Source organism: Anoplolepis gracilipes, chromosome 2 (assembly GCF_047496725.1).
Source record: "Anoplolepis gracilipes chromosome 2, ASM4749672v1, whole genome shotgun sequence".
Classification (NCBI taxonomy): Eukaryota; Metazoa; Arthropoda; class Insecta; order Hymenoptera; family Formicidae; genus Anoplolepis; species Anoplolepis gracilipes.
Window position 1 is genome coordinate 8,725,591 of NC_132971.1, and position 15,227 is coordinate 8,740,817.

Here is a 15,227-nt window from a genome sequence, read left to right on the forward strand (position 1 = left end):
TCCCAAGAAGGCGGACTCCAAGGGCAACAAGCGATGGCGAATGGTCATCGATTACCGCGCACTAAACGAAAAAACCATCGGAGACGTCTACCCGCTGCCTAACATTACTGAAATATTGGACCAGTTAGGTACTTCAGCGTGTTCGACCTTGCCTCCGGGTTCCACCAAATACCTATGGACCAATCTCACGCGCAAAAGACTGCATTCTCTACACCCCACGGTCACTACGAATTTACCCGAATGCCTTTCGGATTAAAGAACGCCCCCGCTACGTTTCAACGCCTCATGGATCAAGTACTATCTGGACTACAAGGAACCGAACTCTTCGTCTACTTGGACGACATCGTTCTCTACGCAAGCTCGTTGCGCGAACACGAAATCAAGTTCAACAAATTAGCGAAGAAATTGCGTGCAGCTAACCTTAAACTGCAACCAGACAAATGTGAATTCCTGAGAAAGGAGGTCAGATACCTGGGACACATTATCAGCAGGGAAGGCGTAAAACCAGATCCCTCAAAGATACAAGCCGTGAAAGAATTTCCCTGCCCGCACGACGCGAAAAATATTAAACAGTTCCTAGGACTCGCGGGATACTACCGGAGGTTCATCCCGAATTTCTCCAAGGTAGCACGGCCCCTCACCGATCTGCTTAAGAAGGATGAGAAATTTAATTGGAAGGAGGAGCAAGAACAGGCATTCACCCAACTGCGTAACGCGCTCTGCACTGAACCTGTTCTTCAAAACCCCGACTTCACTAAACCGTTCATACTAACCACCGACGCCTCGGGCTACGCGGTGGGCGGTATCTTGAGCCAGGGACCAATAGGAAAGGACGTCCCTATAGCCTATACGTCTCGCTTGTTGAACGACGCCGAGAAGAATTATTCCACCATAGAAAAGGAACTCCTAGCAATAGTCTACTGCGTAAACCACTTTCACCCCTACCTGTACGGTAGTAAGTTCCAACTCGTCACCGACCATAAGCCACTCGTATGGCTGAATTCCGTCAAGGACCCTACATCCAGACTACTAGGCTGGCGTCTAAAATTAGCTGAATACGAATACGAAGTAATCTACAAGGCCGGTAAAATGAACGTCAACGCAGACGCCCTCTCGAGGAACCCCGTGGAAACCACCCCGGAGACAACAGGTGCAGGAATTAGCGAGACCCAAATCCTCCCATTGAACGAGGAGACAGCGCAAATCGATTCTGATAGTTATGCGGAGAGCAAGGACGACGAAAGAGAACAGACAGATACCGAAGATAGCACAGATTCGGACAGCGACGAAGAGATAGGGGACAATCCCAACGCGCCCTTCGAGGCGAGGAACCCAAATGGCTTCAAAATTATATCCATTCCCGACAACTTTCTAACCCGACGAGATAACCTCGTCACTTTCATCACCCAAACGGGTATACCTATCGACCCGGGAGCCATAGCGCTTGCCGAGGCGGGACTGCTACCAATGACCAAGGATATTCCCCTTGGGAAAGCACGAGTCCATCGTGACGGGAACCACCGGATCATAACCCTAGTGGCAAAGGAGCGTGTATCGGCCGTAATTGAAAAAGAAATTATCAAGGAAACCTTTCGATCCCTTTTAGACGTCGTTACCGAACTTGGACTGCAAACTATCTCCATAACCAAAGGCGCATGTGATAACGTCTCTTGGGAAACCTTATATCTCCTTATCTCGCGAATATTAGGTGACACCCAGGTACGGGTCTTTGCATGCACTAACCAGATAATTATTCCTCCCCAAAACAAAAGATCACGATTAATCTCGGAAACTCACTGTTCCGCGATAGGTGGACATAAGGGCGTCACCAAAACCTATAACCGTTTAAAGAAACGATACCATTGGACAAGAATGAAAACAGACGTCCAGAATTTCATCCAGAATTGCCGCCCCTACCAATTAAAGAAATTGGTACGCGTGAAAACCAAACAACCAATGGTGCTGACCGATATCCCCGACTCCGCCTTCGACAAAGTATCTATGGATATCATGGGCTCCTTGCCCTATACAAAATCAGATAACCGATATATCCTAACGATACAAGATTTATTGACGAAATATTCATTGGCGGTCCCACTTCAAAGCGCCGGCGCTATACAAGTAGCACACGCTTTTACCAAAGAGCTGGTATGCGTGCACCTAAAGCCATCCTCACAGACCAAAGAACTCACTTCCTAAATAGTCTCATGCAGAGTGTCGCCCGCAAATTCAAAATCCGACACTACAAAACCACGGCGTACAGGCCTCAAGCGAACGGGTCTGTCGAGCGCTCACACCAAGTACTATGAGAATACCTAAAACAATATGTCGACAGAAATAATGAATGGGACAAACACTTAAAACTAGCTTCTTTTTCGTACAATACCAGCGTCCACGAAGGGACTCAATATACCCCTTTCGAATTAGTTTTCGGAAAAATCGCTAGAGTACCGTCAAGCGAACCCGACACTATAAACGAGCGAAATGAGAGCTACGCGGAGTACTTAACATCACTTTTTAACCGATTAAGAGATGCGCAACAAAACGCACGGGAACATTTGATCGCTGCGAAGATCAGATCCAAAACTTACTACGATCGCAAATTTAAAACACGAGAATTTACGGTAGGCGACGACGTATACCTGCTAAAACAACCCGTAAAAGGAAAATTAGGTAACCAATACGAAGGCCCATATAAAATTATAGAGGTACTAAGGAACCATAACGTTAAGTTAGCTATTAGTTCGCGTAAAAATAAGATAGTTCACGAAGATAGGTTAAAGCATTCTCCCCACCGCGCCCCCACCACTTCCCACTCCTTGGACGAGGGCAACAACGAATATAACGACCGCCCGGACGGAGGATCGGCCAGTTCTGCCTCAACCTTGACATGACGAAGACCACCGCAATCAGCGCCATCCTCCTGCTCTTGACTCCACCCATCTGGGGAATAATAGGATACGACTGCGGAGGGCGTGGCCTAAACATAACCTCTTTATCGCTCCTAGACATCGGAGAATGTCGGGTCGACAACATCGAACCACAAAAGGAAGAAGTACAGCTCCTACAACTAAGCGAGTTTGACCACACCCAGGGTATCCAGTGCAAGATCGAGATAGATAGGACCATCTATTATTGTGGAATGCACTCCCACGTATCCGTAGTACACAACGGCAAACGGGAGTACATAAGAGAGATATCAGCTGCAAATTGCAAAAACCTACACAACACCGGGACCATATTTTTAGGAGGCAATGCCCTTATCACGGGAATCAAGATAAACTCCACGTCGTTTCACAGTCTAACTTTTGCTGGAACAATCACAACGGATGGTCGATGTACAGGAACCCAATTCAGCGACCCCTATGGCACATGGGACGACGTAGTAGTCGGTAGAAATTACCACTCGGGAATTAACTCTTCCTATTAGATACGCCAATAACGAGATCATCCTACCGCTAGGAGCGCGATGCCGCGCGACAACCGGCGAATGTAACGATGCAGACGGGACTACCACATACTGGAATGTGATGTCCTCAGACAGCTGCCAGTTCAATCGGTACGACATCCTCTACCAAGGCCCTGCTCACCGACTAACGCCTAAAACAGTAGGGAGGACTCGCCCGTAGTCTACACAGTGACCACGCGGAACACGACATTGGCCCTGGCACGTACTACACGGGAACAGAATATATGCGGTTACAAAATCATACAAACAGAACACCCAAAGCTTTTTATTCACGATACCCGGCCCGGACAAACATTCCGGACTCGTGCTAAAACACCGATAGACAACCTGGATATATTCTCCTACGTGAACTCAAAGTTCATCTATGTAGAGAAACACCTAAAGACGCAATTAACCCAACTATATCGCGACATTATGGAACAAAAATGCGCTCTAGAGAGACAAGTGCTACAGAATGCACTCTCACTTGCGAGCATATCCCCTGACAAAATGGCACACAGGATCATGAAATCACCAGGATACACTGCCATCACCTCGGGAGAAGTCATACACTTGATTAAATGCGTCCCAGTGGAATGCCGAATTAGGCAAACCAAAACCTGTTACAGCGAACTCCCTGTAACCTACCAGAACCATTCTCTGTTCCTACAACCAAGATCTAAGATACTCACCAAAACAGGAACTCCGAGAGACTGTAACGAACTACTGCCAGTCACGTATAAAATCCTGAACACCTGGTATAAGCTGTCGCCAAAACCCTCAGAGTCAGTAGCACCACCAACCATTCAACCGCTCACTACGCCAACATGGAAATACATAAGCCCTACGTCTCTCGCGACGAGCGGCATTTACTCTGACGAGGATCTGGACCGGTTGAGAGACCACATCATGTTCCCGATGGAAAAACCTTCAATGCTGAACACGATAGCAAGAGGGGCGATGGGACAAGAAATACCTGCAGGGAGTATTTCACTACTAACCTTGCTCGACGAAGAAACCATGAACCAAATAGCGGAAAGCGCAGGAGCGCGGCTTTGGAAGGCGTTTGTAACATTCGGCTCCGCCAGCGCAGGAGTTCTAGCCATCTTCATGACCATAAGATTCATAAAGCTAATAGTAGACACGATCATACATGGATTCGCTCTCCACTCCATCTACGGTTGGAGCCTACACCTACTAGGAGCAGTCTGGACTTCAATCACGAACCTCCTATTCATAAAGCCACAGCAAAGCGACAGAAGAATGGATACGACCAAGGGAACCCCCAGCCCATAACTTCCCCTCCAACGACAGAAGAAATACCCCCAACAGCCCCTCCCCACAGTGAAAAAGTACCCCTTAGCTACGTAAACGATAGAGCAAAAACTTATAAAGAACTCAGAAAACTATTAGAAGAGGACGTCTAGATAAGTAATAGCGTAGAGATAGCTTATAATAAGAACTCAGGAAAATGCTGGAACAAGGTCCATCATTTCTCTTTAAGGGGAGAGGTGTTACGTCCCGGCACCAAAATTTTTCTCATTTACTTTTAAGAAACACTAAACTTATAATATAAAGCCAAAGACAAGTTACCGACTACATTTTAGCCGATAAGTTATTCACTAAGACAAGTTATAACTGTTACCGACTCTAGCCGACAGTACGAAACGTTAATCATAAAATAGCTGCTCTCCCACCACCATGAGACTCTCCCGCTACTCCGAACCCTTAGATAACCCTTCCTACGCGTCCACCCCATTTTTCAACCCTGACCCGCACAAACCGAGGGACTTCGAAACAGTCCCAAAAATCGACACATCAATTCGAGACTCTGAACGATGCACTTCTCTGTCTAGAAGTGCTCCTCATCCTTGAAATTCTAGTTCTATACGCGATTCCATTTCCAAGTCAACACGCTTTCCATATCCACATTCGTTTCCATCTCAGTACGCGGTCCTATTCCATACAGTTCCATTTCAACGTCACTCTATCTCACGCGAGCGCCTGTTTTATCGTTACTTCATTGTACTACGTCCGTACACCCTGCGTCAGTTCTCCGCGCCGATAGCTCTCCGATTCATATTCACGCGTCACCACTGTAACCATCCAATGTAAGGAAAACATCCATCGTCCGGATAAGCCTAGTCGCGAGGAATCCCCAGAAGCTTAGCTTCTGAAATACGCGACCGGTCAAGCGAAAGGTCCGACCACTCTTAGGAGCCGCGACCCAGCTTGACGTAACAGCAATATTTTAGATCAAAAATAAGTTGAAAGTTCTGAAGTTTATTGTTGGTACTTAACAAAATTGTTAAATAAGTTTTATTTAATTATAGTATAGTATTGTTATAATTATAGTATTAGATATATATCCACAAATCGCGCATCAGATAGCATCTATATTAGCAAGCATATTATCAGCTGCGCGATTCAAACATGTCCACCTAATCTAACGAACAAGATTGAAGTAAATTATTTTATTTCATAATATTCTTTTATTTTACAATATTATTTTCTCTTTTTATTAAGCATAAAAATGGTTTAAAAACATTTTTGTACATATTTTTTCTTTAAGAATATTGCTATATGCTTAGTAAATGCTACATAACTTCTAACTTGATATGATAAACAAATGATTATTCATCTAATACACTTTTTAATGCATTTTTATTTTTTATATATTTACATATTGTATAATTATTCGAGAGATTAATAATATTCATTCTTGCTTATAAGCATCGAAAAAATTAATATTATACTAAACATATTATCGAGTATAAATGTATATTGGAATCAAATTAATGTAATATAATTATATTGTTCAAAATTGGTAATCGTAGGCAATGGAGAGCTGGTTTACCAGCTCTCCATTGCCTACGATTACCAATTTTGATTTTTATAGGGAGCTTACTTATCTTAGATTTAATTATATTGTATCGAAATACATATTTCAAACAAAGTCTCAATAAAAAACGTGAATACATGTACATTTTATAGTTAAAATTATTAATAGCATAAAAATTCAAGAATCAAGCTATATAATTTGCATACAGATATTTATTTTGCAATTTATCATATTCACTCTCTCAAGATATAAACGAGTTTGAACAAAAAGTTAAGTCAGTATTTAAAGTGTCCACAACATTTATATTGATAACGAATCAAACTCAACTAATATAATTTAAAAATATTTAAAAGATCTTTTTATATTTTTAAGTTTTCTGATATTTGTACTAACTTATGATATTATTTACCATTCTTTACAGTATCACATCCTACATATGATAACAGAAATTCGAAAACATTCACACGAAAAGATTGTCTAATCAATACGACAAATGTTATTTATGGACTATTTGGATACTTACCTACTGATGTGATAAATGTGTGTCATCATTAAACAAATAATCTAAGTCAATCAAAACTAAAATCGTATTTTATAAACATTTTTAAATAAAAATAGGAGAATGAGGTAAAGACATTAAAGGAGTCGTTTTTTATATAAGTCATAACATTATGAAAGTTTAATATATAGTTAAAATCTATCAGAAGGTTTACAGAAAGCAATTAAATATATAATAGTTTGGTTATGACCATCAAATGGTTCAAAGACGTTAAAATACATAATAAGCAAACGAAATAGACAGAATATACGTGAATAATATAAATTAAATTATAATAACGGATAATATGTAAATGAAATTCGCATGTAAAAACGAACGTTTCGGCTTGATGTTTCAAGCCCTCCTCAGCGCAAGAAAATTGAGTTAAAATTAAGATTACAAATTAGTCAAGTTAACACAACGATATATCAAGTAGTAAAACGGTAATCATTAGTTCGCTGTCTCGTATAAGTGTTAGTTTTTAAACCTTCTGATAGATTTTAACTATATATTAAACTTTTATAATGTTATGACTTACATAAAAAACGGCTCCTTTAATGCCTTTACCTCATTCTCTTCTTTTAATTTTACAAGCCTTTGAATTTCTTTATTATTTTTTAAATATTTCTATATATTTCATTTTTATATGCAGTGATATTTTATTGTTAATAACAATATATTTATAGGTTGCCGGTCTTGCTAACATTTTTGGAAGCTACTAAAATACCAGATATATTGACTTCTCAGAAATTTGACGGTATATTGGGCCTGGGCTATTCCACGACAGCTATGGCTCTAGGATTAATGCAGCACACAAAAGTCACCTTTTTACAATATGATCCAACAAGGACTAGTATCATCACATATTTTTAGCTTTTATTTTAATAGATACGTGTTTTATATATATATTACGCACTTGTTGAAAATGTTTTTAATTTATACATACAATATGTTATACTGTATATATAATGTTTATTATTGTTTATAGATACAACATGATAGCATGCATATATATATATATATATATATATATATATATATATATATGCGTGCATCATGTATGTATATATAATATACATATGTATATGTGTAAGCATCTTCCGTGAATCTGATCTTCCGTCTGATGTCTGGATATTAGGCGATGTATTTATTAATCATTATTACACTGAGTTTGACCTGAAAAATAACCGAGTAGAGTTTGCCTCGGCAAAATAAACATCAATTGTCTTTCTTATTTGAAGTTACTATTAAATTTTAGATCAAGATGACAATTTTAAGAATAATTAGGTATAAAAAATCTAATTTTTTTCATAATTTTCACAGAGTTGATGCTTACTTATAATATTTTTACTAAGTCATTATATTTTTTATAATTGTGAAGTACATTATTTGCAAATAATAAAGTTTTTATTACTAAATAAATTAATTTTGATATAAATAAATTATATCCTTTTAATAAAAAACTACGATTGTTTTAAAGATATCTATTAGATATTTATTTAAAAAAATTTAATATTATTGAATTTTCTTTACATCTCACATGATAGAGATATATACATATAATGTAGATTTTCAAATTTTAGAGAGTCTTGAGTTCGAAAAAACGCAAAATTTAATTGTTTGATTGGTGAGAGATAAAAAACTTTTTCCTGTTCTAGTTATTCATCTCTTTTGTAGAAATACATATATGATCCAATGCGTACTCACACCTTTCGTATGGTTACATGACTGATTGGAAGTGGAAGTGACAGCAGCTGTATCCGCAACATTACTCTTTGTAAATTTGAAAAGCGACACGTTGCTTTAATTTCTGCGTTTCGGTTTTGCATATTGTCTAAAAAAAGCGATTACGATCAAATTAAATTAGATTTAAATAACAATTTTGTGTGAAAGGTTGAAAAGAAATCTTTTTGTTTTATTTTTACAGCTTAATGTTTACTCGCAATATTTTTAATTCATAATATCTATTAAAATTATGAAATACATTGTTTACAAATAATTTTATTGTTATTAAATGGACTTATTTTGTTATCATTTACACCTTTTTAATAAATAAATACGATTTTTTAAAGATATCTATTAGATATTTATTTCACCAAATTTTTTATTATTGTATTTTCTTCAAATTTACATCTTGCATGACAGAAATATACATATATAATATAGATTTTGTCATTTTCCTGTTATAATTGTTTATCTCTTTTATAGTCATATATTATCCAATGCACTAGTAGTAGATGCATCGGCATTGCTACTCTACGTAAATTTCAAAGGCAATACATTTGATTCGCTCGAAATTTCTGTGTTTCAGTCCCATTAAAGAAGCGTTTACGATCGAATATGGTGGAGAGTTTTCCCTTTTTTTTCGTCGGATGCTCGAATTGTCGATGTTGTTTGCATAGTCATTACGAACGTGTAGGATAGGTAATCTGCATGAGTAAATATTTAAAATAGGACACCCAGGTTAAATCGTCTAGATTTATATATATATACATATATCATGAGTAAATATTTATATATATATATATATACATACACAGGAAAATAATAAATATGTATATATATATATACATACACAGGATGTCCGGTAATTAGTGAAAAACCTGCTAATGACAGATTCTTGAGATCATTTAGAGACGATTTTTCTTGAGCTAAAATATCGAGGCATCAATAATTTTGGAGTTATAAGTGATTGAAAAAAGACACTTTTTGCAAACTAAACGTTTTGAAGTTGAAAAATTACCAAAACTACATTCTTCAGTTAATTTTAGAGTAAATATGCATAAGTACTACTCCAAAGAAAACTCAAATTTTTTTTATTGTAATCAAGAAAACTAATGCGAAGATTGTACGTACAAGTATTTTTACGAAGGCGCAAGTCTTTTTATAAGTTTTATGTATATAATATCTTTATTTCTTCAGCTTCTACCAAGAAGGAACTTGGTTGGCGGTTACAAAAATTTTTAACTCATCCATCCATACCCGTTCATATCTTTTACAATAATTAAATTTAATATAATGTATCATATAACATAAAACATAACACATAAAACATAAATAACTTCTTCAGCTTAACTTAACAGCCACTTTATCACAGCTATTTATATATATCTTTTCCTCTCCTCTTTTCTTTTTCTTTCCACAGCCTTTTCAATATCCTTCCTTTCTTCTCATACAATTCTTCGTTCCATATCTTAGCTAATATTTCCTCTCCATTACTACTTAACCTAAATCTCGGAACCAACCTTTAACTACCTGACATTCTATTACATAGTGTTCCAAGTTGTCTTTGCCTATTTTACAGAATCCACACCATTTATCTTCTTCTTCTTTCCAATATTTATTACTTTCCTCCATATTTCCACATCTTATTTTAAGTAACGCACGTACCTCATCTCCATATCTGTCTCTTTCTAAAATTTTCCTGTTTAGACAACTTGCTAAAATCTATTCTTCCTATTTCTTTATATTTCTTATTGTATTTCGCATCTCTTATCCTAGCATTTTCTATTTGCAATTGAACATCCTTTTCCCTCTCTCTAATCTTTTCATCTATGTTTACCCCATTAAACCCCACCCTAAATTATTATAATATCTTTCTCTTTCTTGACTATATAACTCTTTCTCCTTCATGTTTTCCTTTTCTATCCAGCACAATTTAACTAGTCTATCCTCTTCTTTCTCCCTTATCTTTTCTTCAAATCTTCTTGCTCTTATACCCCATTCTATTTTTAGTTTATCTAATCTTAATTCTCTTTGAATTAAGTACCTTGGTGTGCAGAAATCCAATCTAAATATCCATCTCACATAATCTAACATAATCTTTCCTAATTCCTTTTTTTCTTCTATCCATCCCCATATTTCGACCCCGTAAGACATTACACTTTGTACCAAATATCTATAGCATCCATCTTCTGCCGAAATCATCTTTACAAATTCTTTCGCCTAACCCCCAAACTTTACCTGTCGCTATTTTACCTTTCCTATATAATTCTTTGATGTGTTCCTTATAATTTTTTTTCCTATTAAATATGAATCCTAAATATTTAAAATTCTCTACCTCTTCAATCTTCTCTTTTCTCCATTTCCATATTCTCTTCTCTTTTTTTCTGTCACTATTAAATACTAGAATTTTCATTTTATCTGTACTTAATATCATATTCCTACTTTCTAAAAATCTTTTAAACATTCCCATCATGTCTACCAGTGTTTCTCTATTTTTTACTAATGTAACCACATCATCTGCGTAGGCTAATGACCATATTCTTCTTTTTCCTAAAGTTACACCTCCTCTTTTTTCTAATTCCTTATTTAAATCCGCTATATACATGTTAAATGGTTGGACTCAGTACACAGATTTGTCTAACGCCTTTCACTAAAGTGAAACTTGTTGTGAATTCTTCTTTTACTCTTACTGCTGCTACCGTTTCTTCATATATTTTCTTCAGTCTCCATATCAACCCTTTATTTATATCTTGTTCCTCCATTATCTCTCATAATTTCTTCCTATTAACGTTATCGAAAGCTGCCTTTAAATCGATAAATAATGCAAAAACTTCTTTATTTCCTTTCTTTTTATTCCTTTCTCTTTGTGCAATATGATTCAGTATAAAAATGTTGTCGAGCGTCCTCTTTTAAAACCAGCTTGGCTTTCTGGTATTAATTTCTTTTCCTCTACTACACTCTCGATTTTATTTCTCAATATCTCAGCGTATATTTTATAGGCCGAACATAGCAAAGATATACCTTTGTAATTATCCACACAATCCGTCTCACCTCTTTTGTATAGAGGAACAATAATGCTCCTCTTCCATTCTTTTTGTATTCTTTCCTTCTTTCCAAACTCTCCTTATTAGCTCAGTAAGACCTCTTTTAACCGTCACTCCACTAAAGCGCCATGCTTCCATTGGTATTCCATCTGTTCTACACGCCTTTTTCAATTTCATTTTCCTCACAGCTTTCCCTATTTTCTCATCTTCTAGCTCTTTATCTTCTGCTTTTATTTCTTCTTCCTTCCTACTATCTCTGTTACTGCCATAATTATTAATCCTTTCCTCTTCTAAGCTTATTTCAGATCCATCCAATAGTTTCATAAAATATTTTCTCCATTCTTCTTTACCTATGTTATTTTCCTTTAATTTCCTTTTTCTTTTCTTCCTATTTGTGTATTCCTATACATCCGCTTCTTTCCTCAATCTTCTCAATTCATTTTCCTCTTTCTCTCTTTTTTCTCTTCTTACTTTCTCTAAGAATTCTTTTAGGTTTCTTTTGCCTTCCAGATATTCCTCTCTTGATTTTACCTTTCCTCCATTTGCAGTATATTCTCTTAAGGGGATCCAACAGAGCTCATTTTACCAACAAAATCAGTTCGACTAAAAATCTTTTTTTTGGCTACACAGATCAATAAATCCTTTTACACAATTAAGTACTTTTAAGTACTTTTAATAACGAGTTCTGGACGCTATAATTTATGTAAAAAGTTATACTTTTGTTATCGACTCATTGAATTAATATTTATTTAATATGAAAGTTCTTTACTTTATTCACACGAAAGATGTGCCCCATGCTTAGAATAACGTGGTAGAATATAAGTAAATTTTTGAAAATGATTTTAAAAGCTTAGTAAAAAAGTTTTTTAGTCGAACTTTTTAGAAACTGCTTTTATACATATATGATGTATGAAATCGAGACGCGAGGTAAGACAGAGCAATTTTTAGTTGACCAATCTCGAGATAGATGGAGCTGCAATCTGTTTGTGTAACAAGGACAGTCGCCAACAAACAGAAAGCGAAAACGTATAAGGAGCAAGCGAGATAGCTAACATGAAAGAGTCCGAAGGCTCGGTCGCAAGGATTTCTTTAGCTATTATTTTTCATATCATATATCATCTCAGAAAATAAAACTTTTTTATTTCGCATTTTATCGATTTGAAAATAATTGTAATAGATTATTGAGATTTTTATGATTAAAATGACATCAAATATGACATAAATCGGATGATTTTTAATTAATCAATAGTCATAATTATGATTATCTTTTTAATTAAATATTATCTGATTTATATTGTGTTTGGTGTCATTTTAAACGCAAAAATTTCATTAATCTATTAAAATTATTTTCAAATCGATAAAATGCGAAATAAAAAAGTTTTATTTTCTATAGTGAGATGATATATGATACGAAAACAATGGATGAAGGAATCCTCGCGAACGAGTCTTCGGAATGCTTTGATGTCATTTATCTCGCTTACTCCTTACTCGTTCTCTCTCTCTCAGTTTGGACAACTCGCAGAGATCTTATTATAATATAAACATTTTATAAAATAAAAATTGAAATTTTTATTTCGCATTATATCGGTTTGAAAATAATTTTAATTTATTAATGAGATCAATAATTATAATTATGATTATTGATTAATTAAAAATCATCCGATTTATATTGTGTTTGATGTCATTTTAATTACAAAAATCTCATTAATAAATTAAAATTATTTTCAAACCGATATAATGCGAAATAAAAATTTCAATTTTTATTTTATAGGATGTTTATATTATAGATAAGATAAGATCTCCGCGAGACTGGTGAGTCGTCCAAAGCAAGAGAGAGAACGAGTAAGGAGTAAGCGAGATGAACGACATCAAAGAGTTCCGAAGTCTCGTTCGCGAGCCTTCCTTTATCTCCAGTCTTTCGTATTGTTATGTCCAGACTCGAAAACCAAGAATGACATAATGAAAGGACAGAACTTACCCTTGTCGAAACGCGTAAAACCTTAACGCTTTCGACTCGAACGAACTGTGCAAGGCCGGACCTGGTCAAAGACCTCGAGAGTCTCTTTTACTAGGTCAGTAGGCCGTTCGTTCGGTGGTCCCTTTTTGGTAAAGGAAGTTAATCCCTGTTACGCGGGACGGGACCTTGTACGATCTGGGAGTCAGGGATTGTTTTTGAAAGGTTTAATAAATTTGATTAAAGTTTAAAATTTTTAATTTTTATTCAGTTATTAAATAAAAATGAAAATGTATATAAATATGTAGTTTTTAAAAAAATATTACCATTTTAATTAATCTAATCAATCTTATTAATAGATTGAGTGTGTGTGTGTGTGTGTGTGTATTCGCGGGTGTTACATCGGTTCAGAGGGACGTCAGTCAGGTAAATTGGAAGTAGAAAAATAAAAAAAAGGATTTATTACCTGACTGGTATTTATACAATAATATTTAAAATTCTAAGGGAAGGGCCAGGAAAATAATTATGCTTCTTCGAAGGTAATCGTGAAAGGGGGGAATTTCTTCCAGAGAGCCTCTATCGGAACGGCGAGGGGATATCTAAGACCGGGGAGGAACCATGGGATAACGGATCCCGCAGGGTTGTTCGCAAGGACGAAGTGTAGTGTTTTCAAATCTGCAGGACCTGGCCCGATTGTATACGAGCCTTTTGGGAGGGGATGTCGGATCCTTGGGAGATTATTAAATATTGGATAGGATCTTGAGGCAGGGGACGAGGAGGTTCTTGGTGTTTAGAAGTTTCGGCGTTCGCGTTTTCTTTCTCGAGATCGACGACGACCTCGGCAATATCGCGAAGGGTCTCCCAAATTTCAACCGATTCTTCTTGGGAATCAGGTGAATTGTGGGGGGAAGATGGAGGTGAATCACCAAGAACAATGATAGAAGCCGCTGAAGGTGGACGGGGAGAGGGTTCAGAGGTAGAGGGAGGTTCGTTGGAAGGGCCCGGTAGACCGAGCGGAGCTGGGGAGGGTTGTTCGTGAAAGGACGATGATATAGGGTGTGAAGGGGGAGGGGAATCGATAGTGACACGAGGAGATGGGTCAGGTGAGGAGGATGGTAAACGAGGGGATTGCGGAAAGGAGAGAGAGGTCCGCGGCGCGGCCGGTAGACGAGGGGTTTGCGGAGAGGGAAGAGAGGTCCGCGATGCAGCTGGTAGACGAGGGGATTGCGGAGAGGAGAGAGAGGTCCGCGGCGCGGCCGGTAGACGAGGGGTTTGCGGAGAGGGAAGAGAGGTCCGCGAGTAGGGAGATGGATAGAGAGAGACAGCGCGATAGGCGTTTGCAACCCGGTAGACGGAGACGCGTGGTATAGGATAAGATAAGGAGAGCGCTATGCAAATTGTACATAGCGTAGGACAATGAGAGCATGATGTGGTGGGAAAAGGAGAAGATTACAATAGGAAGATAGCGTGAGAAAAAAAGAATGAGGATGAGGGGAAAGGATAGCGGGAACGCGATAAGACGAAGGCTAAGGCGTACGCGAGAACGCAGATTAAATTTTTTTTTATATTATTATATTATTATTATTATATATTATATTATTATTACTAATTATATATATATTAAATATAATCTAATCAATACTAAGTGGAGGAGGAAGAAGGATGGGATAGATAAT

The 15,227-nt window shown here is 37.0% G+C and overlaps 1 protein-coding gene across 1 annotated transcript; it reads left to right on the top strand.

Annotated features, from left to right (window-relative positions):
• Positions 1-3,835: 3,835 nt before the first annotated feature.
• On the top strand, positions 3,836-4,776 carry LOC140676118 (uncharacterized). Its single transcript, XM_072910823.1, has one exon. It carries the CDS (start codon positions 3,884-3,886, stop codon positions 4,742-4,744), a length of 861 nt encoding a protein of 286 aa, XP_072766924.1. The 5' UTR covers positions 3,836-3,883; the 3' UTR covers positions 4,745-4,776.
• Positions 4,777-15,227: the final 10,451 nt, after the last annotated feature.